Source organism: Perca fluviatilis, chromosome 16 (genome assembly GCF_010015445.1).
Source record: "Perca fluviatilis chromosome 16, GENO_Pfluv_1.0, whole genome shotgun sequence".
NCBI classification, from domain to species: domain Eukaryota; kingdom Metazoa; phylum Chordata; class Actinopteri; order Perciformes; family Percidae; genus Perca; species Perca fluviatilis.
Genome location: NC_053127.1, coordinates 24,247,002 through 24,260,132, shown reverse-complemented (window position 1 = coordinate 24,260,132; position 13,131 = coordinate 24,247,002). Strand labels below are relative to the sequence as shown.

Below are 13,131 nucleotides of genomic sequence, written 5' to 3'. Positions count from 1 at the left end.
TTGTTCCCCTGAGCGGAAGGCTCCATGCCTGGAAGTGCATTTGTTAATTAATGAAAGCAAGCCAGCTGCAGTGGTGTAAAAACCCTTAAAGGTTTCCCTCCAGCTCCACTTCAACTGACAATAGTGCAAAAGGTATCAGTGCCTACAGAACTGTACACAAAACTGTAAACACAAGATACCATTCTTCTTATAAATTATATTTTTAGATGATATAAAAGACAGACTGGGAAAAAATTTGAGTAACAGTCTTTGTGCACATGTACATACAACAGTTCATACAAAATTTGGCAGTTTTACTATTATAAAAAAAGGTGTCGGGTGTTAATACACTTTTAATGCACAATCACCATGAAAGTGGTTTGGATTTGTGTAAACATACAAATATCCTTAAGTCTGTCCAATTTATCTTAGATGATAAGCATTGTTCCCTTACACAAATGTTATCCAAGATAACTAGCTTTTATGCTTGAGTTTGGGATACAGTACAACCTCAAAGGGAAATTGGTTCCACTTCTCTTCAAACAGCAGAAATTGTTACATTTTAATGCACTATGTAGATCAACTGTTGTATAATAGTATCAACTATAATGCTTAAAATGCACTGGAAACGTCGAGTTCAAAGTTGAGCAGGAAAGAGAACACATTTGAACATATGGATTGGAAATGCAGACTAAGGCTGAAATGGCATTTAACCACCAGCTCTGATTATGACATGCATTTAGCCAAGTCATGTCCTCTACTTGCGTATTGTCTTTCAGGGTACAGGAGTGTATCCCAGCATGCACTGGGCAGAATAGACAACAGTCCATCAAAGGTTTAACAACATATGGTTAACATGTGGATCGCAATTCAGTTTATAATAGTTGCTTGACTTGTGTTTAGAAAGGAAAAAGAGGATACACACACACACACACACACACACACACACTCACAGGGAGAAAACTCCACAACAAATAAAACAAGTGATGTGCTCTCACATAACCAACAAAAAAAAGAAAAGAAAACACCAACAAGCAAGTGAAGGATAAAATTAAATTATTTCTAGACTGAGGTACTGCCAAATTTGATGTCCATGTAATTAGTTTAGGGGGTTTGGCGAGGTGTAAAAAAGAAATGATAACGACACTCCGACACAGTCATCTTTTAAGTTAATTAATAAAAACTTGGTATATTAAAAAAATAAATTCAGTCCATGAAAAGTAGTCCTTCAGTTTCCTGAAATCCTGGAAGTCTGACCCTCCAGATGGAGTTTTAGTCTCTTACATGAACACATACAGTATACACTGGTACAACAGTTGGTCAAGTTTGAAGCTTCTTAGTCTGTCCACAGTAAAAAAACTAAAAAATAAATTAAAAAAAAGCAGCTCCAAGCTGTGCAGTTGTCAGGTAAGATATTCACGAGTGACTCTAGCAGCAGGTTGTTAGTGTCCTGTATCCAGGTCCCTCATGTACTCCTGAAGTGCCAGGAGCCTGGCATCAATCTCTGACAGCTCAGCACCTGTATCTATGGAGCTCTCTGGGGTTGGATACATACAAATGGTAATGAGACGATATGGTGGCTAGCTTTTTTTCTTCAATTTAAATCATTTTATTGCAGCAAAGATGTTAAAAGACTTGGATTAATTACCTTTGTCTTTCATTCTGTATGTTGGAGTACTGCATAATGGCTTCCTGGTCAAAAGGCCTCCTCTAGACTAGAAACAGACAAATCGCACATTAAAGGATAATAAGCCAGGCAATATTCTGTTTTTTTCTTGTATTGTCAACAAATCCCATGAAAAGCCCAAAAACCATCAATGAATGGATCTTACTAACAAGTATCGTCTGTGTCACCAAACTTTATATACTGTATGTAGCTAATTCCTCTGTGCAATAGAGCTCCATTGTTAAAACAAATACTAAAAAAAATTATTGCACTGGGTGAGCTATTCCTTCATTACGATGAACATGGGCACTGTAGTTTATTTTCCCGCTCACTTGTGTCAAATTTATATTAATCTGCAGATGAAAATAGCCCCCGACAAATGCACCGTCCACTCCTTTTTGAATATGTTTGTCTAAAAACTACAGTGCCCAGATCATTTAGAAAACTACTGAGCCTTTAAAAAAAAAATAAAAACCTACATATTTGCAACTTGTTTTAAAGATTTACATCTTCAGAAGGAACAAATGGGGTTGAGTCTGTGAGCCACAGACAGAATTGAGAGGCGGACGGACACACAGACACACACACGGTTTTGGTCTTTTTTGTGGGATTAGTTTACGGTAAGAAAAATATAGAACAACCCAAACCTTATCCTTGAGATGAGAGAGCAGCAACAACAGTTAGTAACAGTAGGGGTGCACGATTCAGAAAATGTCACGATTCGATTCAATATCTATTTTCGATTCATAAATGATTCTCAATAAAAAAAAATAGAAAAGGATTCACAGTATGTAAATGTAGTTACTTTTTTATTTTAATAAAAAAATGATTTTTTGATTTTTTATTCTATGAATCGATTCTGAATCGGTAGAGCTTGAATTGCGATGCGAATGTGAATCGATTTTTTTGCACACCCCTAAGTAACAGTGTACTAGAGTTAAATTAATTGCCAAGCCACTCACCACACTGGGTCCATTGTAAGCCTGTTTTCTTGCTCTGTAAACACACACAAAGAGATGTTAAAATAACCAGCTAAAACAACAGAGACTAAACTAAACCTAGCCAGAGGTAATTCCATCACCTGAACAAAGTTTTGGCCATTTCATCCATGTCCACTAACGAGCTTTCAGAGGAGTTCCTGCTCCCTCTCCGCTCCACTGATAAACTCCTGCCTCTGCTGCCAGAACGGGCCATCTGAGGATAGGCCTCTCTGGAACGTGATCGCCCCCTCTCAGAGACAACGGGTGATGCGAGCATGTCCCTCCGTACCTTTCTTTGTCTGACACAGAAAGCAGGGTTAAAACTGTTGCTCCGAGCAACTACAACATCAAATACCAGTGTGCTGTCAAAGGAACAAGAATGGAGACCAACTTTTTGACATCTGCCTCTTTCTGTCTGCGCTGTCTGTCCTGGATGTAAGCAGTTGGGTCAAAGCGTTCTACCCGGGACCCTGTCAGATGGTAGGTGGGAATATTTAGATTTAAACACATTGTCACCTTATATTTGAAATAATAGGGAAAAAACTGCTGCAACATCAGCAGCAGATCCAGTACCAGTGGGGGAAGGTGACGGCCTGGGTATGCGAGCACGTGGTCCCGAGGAGTCCGCTCTTCTTCCCCTTTCCTCTGACCTTTGCCCTCTGTCCTCCGTCCGTTCTCTGGATCCTGAGCGAGCCCTAACTGTCCCGTACCCCGACCTCCTCTCGCGAGAGAGCGAGCGATAGATTTCCCCATCAACTCGAGAGCGAACGTGACCGGACACAGGAGTCACTCTACTGCAGACACACAAAGAGGGTGTGTGCTGAGTAGGTAAACCGTATTCAGATTTAACAATTTCACTCCACATTGTAAGTAAGTGAATGAAAAGAAAAAAAAAAAAAAAGAGAGAAAGTAAAGACATAGTACATGCTTAGATAGTCTTACCCTCTCCGTAGCAACGCCAGTTCACTGGTGAGATTCTTGACACGAACACGGAGAGCACACTCCGATGCTCTCAGCTCCTCAAACTAGCCAGGACAGGGAAAAAAGAAGAAGAAGAAAAAAAAAAGACAAGTTAAAACCAGCTGAGTCACAAAGGAAACAAGAGTCATCTTTTTGACTACTTTGAGAAGCAGAAGAGGTCCACCTGCTCCATTAGGAGTCGCTGCTCCTGGCACCTCTTGCTCGCCGAGCGTTGACTTTTGGCCCTCTCCTTCACGAGCTGCTCCTCCAGCGTCCTCACCACATCTCTGACCCTCCAGTCCTCTCGTCCCGATGTGGGACCACTTCCGCTGATCTGCAGTCGCTCCAGAACCTTGCCCATGGACTCCTTCTCTTCTTTGACCCGAGCCAGCCTTGAAAACAGTAGGAGACTTTTATATATATCTACATCGTCTGTAGTTCCATTGGTCATGACAATGGAAATGCAGCGCAACCTACTCTGCTCGAAGCCGCTGTATTTCTAGTTCTGCAGATTTGTTAATTCCATGAGAGGAGACGGTGTTGAGCTCAGCCCTCAGAGCTCGGACTTCCTTCTGTAGGGCAGCCGGGTCAGGCTTACCCACATAGGGCAGGGGTAAAGGGTAGTGTATCCTACAAATACAAAACAGTCAGCAAATCATGTGTTATTACCACCGACATAACCAAAACACAGAGGAACTTAATCTGTGGCCCAAAGAGGGCATCACCAAACAAAATGTCTGTTTAATATGTAACTATGTTTGTTGCTACAGAGGCACAAACCTGTCAAACTCCACAGTGTATATGAGGATTAGATATCTTTTGGCAGTGAGAACAGATGACTGCTGATGGCCGCGAGGACGACTAACCACTCCTGCTTTTCGGTTACGTAGCAGCTCCAGGTCAGCATAGGTCAAGAGGTCAAGTGTAACCGAATCACTCATCTGCAGAAAAAGCTCAAGTTAACTATGCAACATTAGAAATAAAAGAGTAACACAACACACATTTGTAGCTGCTCTGGTGGCCTCCTGATTTAAAAATCATTATTTCGTCATGTCTGCCTTACCCTGTCTGCAATAAAAAACGTGTTTACCATTTCATTTACATTTAAATACACAAATAATAATAAATATTAGGGGTGGGGGAAAAAAATCGATACAGCATAGTATCGCAATATTTTTCGTGGCAATACTGTATCGATACACAGATGCCAAGTATCGATCTTTTATGTTATATGTTTTGGTCAGTTTGTCTGCTTGACAATCCCATTTTGCAGCAATAAAATTGAAGTGAGATGAACAGACAGAGAAATTTATCTTTTTAGATAAAACAGATGTTTCCTACAAATTTTCCTTTGGGGACATCATTTGAAATTGGGAAGAATTTGAAGTTGGAAAAAAGGTAACACATTGCAATATATCGCAGAATATTGCAATATCTTTAAAATCGCAATAATATCGTATCGTGACACAAGTATCGTGATGATATCGTATCGTGAGGCCTCTGGTGATTCCCACCCCTAACAATTATGTATTTTCTCATCTGAGAATCATGAATCTAGTGTGATATTACAAGTGTATTGATATACAATTCTTTGTTTCACTGTCTTTGCACAAGTTTGACTGTGTATTTGTTGTCTGTGTATTACTTTTGTTTTAGCAACAAACGGCCTGACAGGCAGTACTGATGTTTGTTGAAACAGCACACACAAGATTTCTAAATGTACCCAAATTTCCAATGGTTTCTTATTTTCCTCCAGGCCCTCTCCTTTTGGCCCCTGGTCCTTAACATTAATGAAAAGATTAGAGGGAATAAGACAGCTCGGGATAACTGGACATTTTTTTTCCCGCTCAAGTGGAAACATTGAACTCGAATGAATGACTCGCGCCTCAGCTCACACAGCCTCAGGCAAATCTGTGTCTGTTCACATCTTTCTATTGTCTTTGTATGCATTTGTGCCACCCCTGGATTTGTTTTTCCATTCATATCATATATTTATATCTGTGTGCACCTTCAAACCAACCTTTCTAACAGCTGATTCCAACATGCTGCAGAAAATAGGGAACTGCTTGAAGTTGCCAGTTTTGCGGGTGAGGTCCTCAATGTCTAAAAGAAAAACATGAAATAGTGTGAGTGAGACTATATGTGCCTGTGATGACATTTAATCTGGAATAAATGTATGCTACTTACATGCTGGATCAAAGTCCCCCCTCCATTGATCGGCTGTCACTGAGTCAGAGATTTCGACTATCAGCAAACCCTTGTCCACCTCTATCTTCACAGAAAACTCCACTCCTCGAAATACAATATCTTCCATCACCTCAGAGCCCTCCTCCATCGCTCTGGGTCTGTGTAGGAGAAATAAATCGATCAATCAATCAATCAATCAATCAATCAATCAATCAATCAATCAATCAATCAATCAATCAATCGTAGCACAGCCGAGTAATGTTAGTGGGCAAGTTTACAAGCTCCTGTATGGTTAGGAATTGCAATGTCACAGAGATACATCTGATGCCAGGAACAAATCTAAAGCCTGATCATAACCAAGATCATAACCCTGATTTGACCAAGAGAACTAATGTTCATCTTGCAGAGTCTACAAAAAACAGGAGGGCTTAATGTTAACCAAGCCTCAGACCAGATGAAGCCATCGACATAATATCAAAAGGTCTTGACACAACTGAACCTGATTCAGTTGCTTCAAGAGCTTAACAGGGGGAATCTGAATGGAGAAAACTGTATTCTGTTAAAATTTTAAATGATACATGTTTTTGAGTATTTCATACGTCCGCCAGTGGGTTAGTGGTCTGAGGGAAACCAAAGCCACATTATCAGTAAATCAGGTAGTGCATATAGCATGTGTTAGCACTATTTTCTACACACATGATTGCTTTTTAAGAGGGTTATATTTGTACTTCATCTAGCCTAGATTGATTTGTGCAGATTTGCATTCTGTATTTTATATATACACATTTTTTTCCCCAGTAACATAAGAACCTAGATGTAAAAACATAAACATGGGGGTATAAGGTTGTTTTCAACGTATCCATATTATTCTTGCGTTCTCTCCTATTTCACCTGGCTCACCCATAGACTGTAAAAATAAGGGCTCACCTCGCAGTCTGAACAGTCATCAACACAACGCGAGGGGCGGTAGCGAGCCAACAGAGTCCATTTCCAAAGGTGTCATCATTTTTATTGTGAAAAAGTTCTGGTTGGTTGGGCATGCCATTCGTCGAGGACTCCGCAAATGTCTTAAGTCATGTTTTACGAGGTAAGTTATTAATTGTGTCTCTTTTGTTGCGTTACAATGCTGTTAGATTGACTCCACTTTCTCCCGTGCACAGTGAAATCCGTGTTAACCTCATCGTTCACTGTTCATTATAGACGATGGGGGAGACGGTAATGCTTGTTTAACGTTGGCTAGTTCACAACAGTAACGTTAAGTTTGGGACTCGGCTAGATCACTTACTTGCAGACTTCTGAAATATACCGTTAGGCAACTAACGTCAAGTTGACGCTACGTTAGCTTCTAACATTATTTCTCTGTCAATATCCCAACATCTTCGCTCTGGTAACGTTAGCTAAGGTAAGCTAGCATGGACATTATCGTTAGTTAGCGCTGGGTCACGCAAGTTAAATTGAGTCACAGCTAGCTAGCTAACAAAGCCGTTTGTAAGTGAAGCAAACATGTTATTCAGTGTCCGAATAAACACCAAACAAAAATACGTTAACGTTACCTTTGGTCGCAGAAATGATCCGTAAGTTACTGAGGTAAGCTGTCAACACATAACGTTAGCTACTCATTGGAAAAACATCGCGGTGCGTTAGCTAGGTGAAGTTCATGAAACCGCTGACCGCTTGATTGGTGGTACAATAGTCCAAAACCATTTGGAAGCCACCGTGGAGACGGGAGCGGTTCAACAACCGGGAACCGTTAAATTCTTCTTCTTCCCTTTGCTTTGCCTCCGTTGCCTCTTCCTCTGCTTTAACTTTACAGAGGCGCTACGCCTCTCAGGCGCATCGCTGCCCTCCATTGGTGGTGAACGGACACTACCTCCGCAGTACTGCACGACCTGTTTATACAGTCTATGTGCACGACTACAATACGATGCTGAAAATGAATAGTGGTTGTTAGTTGCAACATAACAATCTAAATGCTCCATTATGCAATTTACATAAAAAAATGTGACTGATATACAGAAAAATGCAAATAGTATATTTTGGATATATATATATATATATCCAAAATATACTTATATACTTATATATATATATATATATATAACGAAACCATCTCTGGTAAAAGTACTCATGCAGAAACATGGCGTCTGTGCATATTTCAGATTATTATAATTTACATTAATTTGTAAGCAGCATTTTACTGTTGTAGTTGGTTGAAGTAGAGCTAACTTCCACTGCTTTATATACTTTTTATAGTTTAATCTCTAACAGTGCATCATAATTTACGAACCGATCACCTGTTGTGAATGTAATTCATCTCGAAAGTAACTATAGTAGCTTGAGTTGTCAAATAAATATAGTGGACTAAAGTACAACATTTCCCTCCAGAATGTAGTGTAGTAGAAGTATTAAGTAGCATCTAAGTAAAGTACAAAATACCCTTTAAAAGTGTAGTGGTACTTACTTTCCACTACTGTAAATCAAAACATTTGGCATTTAAGGTATCAAATGTACATCTCCCATGATATGTTATGTTATGATATGATATTAATTAATGATATTACTATTATCAGTGAGCAAGATACAAAAGCTGCAGTTAATTCAAAACAGTGCTGCTAGATTATCTAATTTATAATGATCTGAGGAACAGACAGAACCAGAAATATCTTCATATTCACCAAGCTGGTACCAATTTGATCAAAATTATAATAGTAGACACATTTCCCTTCAATCAACCAATCAATTGTGTCGGTACCACATTTTCAACATCATTTCCAACTTCCATGTTGACATTGTCAAAATCTGTGTGTTCAGCCTTCCACTTTTTGGTTCAGTGTTTAATAGCCGTTTTCAGTAGAAAACAAGTGCTTTTTGTAAATGTTTGATTTACCTCTTGCACAAGATCAGAGCCGACCCCGTACTTTCTTCACTTAGTCTTGGTGTAGGGCTGTTTCCATGGAGACATTGTTCACCCATTTGGCAATAAGTCGAGTGACTGAGTCTGAAGTCTGCTGCTTGTCTATAATGACGCAGAAAAACACAGGCAGCAGAGGAGTGTGACCTGGAGTGTGTGTGTGTGTGTACTAAAGAATGACTGACTGAGGTTTTTGGTCTTCCCATGCAGAACTCCACATGGAAGAAACACAAAAGTTGTGGGACTTCACCTCTCCTCCCTATGACTCCCAAGAAACCTCAGCAGTGGCTGCAAGTGGTCGGACATGCAGGTTAGTTTATCTGGTCTTGTCATTCATTTTGCTCCTCAGCGGGTTGAAATCTAAAAATCCACAATGTAAGTAATAGAATATATGTGGTTTGTCTTCTTTTCCTTGCTTGTCTTTACAGGGAGCTTTCATGTTGGGGATTATGGCACACTGCTGAAGAAGTTTTGTGAGGGGGAGCAACAATGCTACCTTAGGCTGATGGAGGACGTTTTGAGGCCCTTTGTTCCATCCTACCACGGTGTGGTGCAGCGGGACGAGCAGGATTACAACATGATGGATAACTTGCTGACCCATTTCAACTCACCTGCCATCATGGACTGCAAGATGGGCAGTCGGTAAGTTTTAACGGGCAATTTGTGTCTCCAAGTTAGATAAGTTTTATTTCAGAAAGATTTGAAAAAGGAGACGTGCAGCACTAATTCTCAATCATGGCCGATTTTAGACCCTTTTTCAAGCCCCCCTAAATTTATCCTTTTTTTTTTTTTTTTTAATGAATTTTGGTGCTTAAAGTCATGGTTGCAAACTTGTCTGTTAGTGACAGAGGTTAAACAATTACGGAACTGACACTTTATTCACATTGTTCTCTTGGTCACATGTATTTTTTGAGTCACTATATAGGCTAACTTTGATCTTGACATATAGGCTAAGCATTCTGTAGCAAATAACAATAAACCCACTATTAATTACATTATCTTAATGCAGTGTAACTACTTCCACATGTAAACAATGCACCTAAAATACAAACGTGAGCAAGGGTGTTGAGCAATCGCTATTATATCGAATCAACAGCCACGTGCAATTTAGCTAGCAGGTGAAGAATACAAACAACGAAAATCACCAGTTAACTTAATTTGAATTTGCAAGACCAGGCTTAAATGAACTGACAACATAAGTTATACGACTTACAGTTCTCAAAGACGTACACACACGATCTCAACTGGCTTATCATCCGGACAGCGTCTCTTTTTCCTTTCTCCCTTTTGCTGCCGAGTGACGCGCGTGCCCGCTCGTGGTGTGAAGCGTGTGTTGGCGCTATTATATATTCTCCGACATGCACTCTAACAATGCAGCCCTATTTCTGATACCATGGGGGGCAGAAATGTTGCCGAGGGGGGCCCGCCACGGTCAAATCAACATAGAGAAACACTGTTAGAGGCTGAAATACAACACTATAAAACACTCATAAATGTTTTAGAAGTTTAATTTTGTTGCAGTTGTCAGACATAGGAAAAAAAGGTTTTCATGGAGAATAAAAGATTATTTGTAAACACTAAACAAATGAGCATCTGTTACGCTCAAATAATCTTATTCGTGGTTATGTTAAAGCAATACATTCCTCTTAGAAGCTTTGTTTTTTCACTGTTATAATAGCCTTAAATGCAATTAATAAGCTCCGGTCACATTAACAGTTAGTCACTGTCCTTCATAGCACATACCTGGAGGGGGAGCTGCAGGTGGCCAGAGAACGGCCCCAGCCTCGTAACGACATGTATGAGAAGATGGTGGCTGTGGACCCAGAGGCCCCAACGGTCCAGGAACGAACCCTACAGGCAGTGCTGAAAACCAGGTACATGCAGTGGAGGGAGACGCTGAGCTCCACAACATCTCTGGGTTTCCGTATCGAAGGATTCAGGGTAAGTTCATCCAAGATGGTTTGTGTCAGGTCATTGATTTATCTTGATACTGTATATAGGGAATAAATGCTGCTTGGTTGACAATCTTTGAAAAAACTTCTTTTTTTTCAGGAATAAATGTCTGTTTTAATAGTTTAATAGCCACACATTTTGCATCACAATGCTGTAACCTGTACGTTTCCTGTGCAGAAGTCAAATGAAGAATGTCACACGAACTTTAAAAGGACCAAAAGCAGAGAGCAAGTGATGGAAGCACTGAACAACTTTGTTGAGTCCAATACACACGTTGTGGTAAGTGTCACCCTCACTGACTTTCATGTACTTTAGTTTGTAGATTTGTTTTCTTTCCTCTCATGTAAATCTTGGATTCCCTTCAGTGGGGCTATCTGAGACGGTTGAAACAACTGCGGCAGGTCTTGGAGGCGTCAGACTTCTTCAGAACACATGAGGTTAGATGTGGGGTTTTTTTGTTAAATAGTGTAAAGGGCAAAAAAAGCACTGGGCTTGTTCCAAAAGAACTATATTTCAAATCTATGGTGCTCATTTTTGTTGGCTGCTGTAGGCATGCTTAGACTTATACTGTAATATAGCACATTTGTCCAGTGGTGGCATGCTTTCACAACAGCTGTATCCCTGCAGGTCGTGGGCAGTTCCTTACTGTTTCTACATGACTGGACAGGCAGAACAGGAGTCTGGATGATTGACTTTGGAAAGACAGCGGCATTGCCGGCACACCTTACCTTGGACCACCGCACTCCCTGGGTAGAGGGCAATCGAGAAGATGGCTACCTGTGGGGTCTGGACAACCTCATTGATATACTGGCCAACATGCTGCCACTGACCTGAATACCTCTCTAAACTTGTGGAAATGTACTCTTAATCTTTCCTTTCCACCACTCATAAGCGAGTGACTGAAGATGCGATGGCTTCTGAAATGTTTGTGTTGTCGGAATTGTGGGAATTAGAAAATGCAGAATAAGGGTGAAAAAAGGAAGATGTGATTGATTACAAAAGTAAATGCTTTCCAGAATAGATTAATTTTCAGCAAATTGGGCCCACAATATTGATCAAAAGGTCATTTGTGATTTATGGAATCTCAACCTGAGCCTTGTAAAGTTTGACCACTGAATGGACTCACCTGCACTGCACTGCCGGAGACATCCAACCCTCCTGTCTTGAGATGACCTGCTCATTATTTCAGGAAACACTGGACAATAGCAATTATAAGCCAAAGACATGGCTGTCCCCTTTGGTTTGAGATGATCAGCAGTTTAAATGTCTCAATGTGTCATTAAATTAGTGTTAAAACTATTAAAGTGGACTTATTTCCTAAATTTCTTGAATTAATTTGTTTGCCTCCCTATTAACACATTAGATTGTGAAATTATTTCACCATGTATGCATTTATGAAAACACTAATCTTTTGGACTTCAATGGATACCAATGTCAAGTAATGTGGCAGTTTATTTTTATTTTCACATTACATTTTATATTATTTTCAGTCTTGTCTTTGTTCTTTTACAGGTAATTATGAGGGGCTAAAAAGCCATGTTATTTCAGCAACTAATTTAGTGAAAATGGTAAACATCCAAATGTTTGCATTTAGCTCAGAGCACAGTTACAGCCTAAGTACAGCTTTACAGGGCTGCTAGCTGTAGACACTTAATCTTTTTCATCAACAAGTCTAATTTAAGGCCTGAAGGCAACAATTGACTGACATTATCCAATGGATTGTTTATCCGCACAATGAGGAGTAATATTACAACAAAATATTTCTACTCATATGTTAAAGAACAATGACTATGCTACATTAACTGTTAGCCACTGATCAGTTTATCAATGTCACATGGAATTTTAAAATAAATGAACTCGCCTATTTATCCTTCCTGCAGGGTTAGGGTTAGAGGCTAACACCCTGATTGCTCTCTGGTCGAAATGGGAATCTTTTTGTCTCAGTAGTGATTATTGGTGTTGGTGACTCATGAAAACCAGCTGTTTTTGTCCTCCTTGATTTTATATATATATATATATATATATATATATATAAACATTTTATAAACAATTACACACACACACACACACACAATATATGTGAAATATAGCTCATCATCTAAAAACCTCTGTGAGTGTGAGTGCATCGTGTTGAGTGGGGGAGGGGGCAATGTTTAGTTGTTGGTTATTGTTAAATCCATTGTAAAGTAATTATGTTAAGAAGGTAAACCATGAATGGATCCATTTTTTCATATTACTAATATCATATAAAAGTGATAGATATGCAGTACTGTAAACCTGAACAGATTCTAATATGAATCAAAGTCTTAAGTTCAACACCTGATGCAGGGCTGACTGGTGAGATGAAGGCAGATGTGCCCTCTTGTTTTCCACACCTGTCTACTTCTGTCATTCAGCCATCAGACGGCAGGCAGAGGGAACCCCTGCCCTTACCTGCAGCCCCAGATGAGATTAAAGGGATGAACAGACAGAGAAACTGAAAGTCATGCTCAACA

General features: G+C 39.8%; 2 protein-coding genes across 3 annotated transcripts; one reads left to right on the top strand and one right to left on the bottom strand.

Moving 5' to 3' along the window:
- Window positions 1–176: 176 nt before the first annotated feature.
- On the bottom strand, window positions 177–7,572 carry ccdc61 (coiled-coil domain containing 61). 2 transcript variants are annotated; one of them, XM_039776853.1, is made up of 13 exons: window positions 7,326–7,572; window positions 5,773–5,930; window positions 5,606–5,688; window positions 4,366–4,526; window positions 4,063–4,215; window positions 3,770–3,977; window positions 3,568–3,650; window positions 3,199–3,419; window positions 3,017–3,095; window positions 2,727–2,924; window positions 2,608–2,641; window positions 1,628–1,694; window positions 177–1,516 (listed from the first exon to the last, which is right to left on the bottom strand). In XM_039776853.1, exons 2-13 carry the CDS (start codon window positions 5,918–5,920, stop codon window positions 1,422–1,424), a joined length of 1,530 nt encoding a protein of 509 aa, XP_039632787.1. In that variant the 5' UTR covers window positions 5,921–5,930; window positions 7,326–7,572; the 3' UTR covers window positions 177–1,421. The 2 variants fall into 2 exon arrangements, with proteins under 2 accessions (XP_039632787.1, XP_039632786.1); XM_039776852.1 differs by lacking the exon at window positions 7,326–7,572 and adding an exon at window positions 6,700–6,831.
- On the top strand, window positions 6,740–11,967 carry itpkca (inositol-trisphosphate 3-kinase Ca). Its single transcript, XM_039776854.1, has 7 exons — window positions 6,740–6,859; window positions 8,894–8,993; window positions 9,112–9,325; window positions 10,420–10,624; window positions 10,814–10,915; window positions 11,002–11,073; window positions 11,264–11,967. Exons 1-7 carry the CDS (start codon window positions 6,848–6,850, stop codon window positions 11,468–11,470), a joined length of 912 nt encoding a protein of 303 aa, XP_039632788.1. The 5' UTR covers window positions 6,740–6,847; the 3' UTR covers window positions 11,471–11,967.
- Window positions 11,968–13,131: the final 1,164 nt, after the last annotated feature.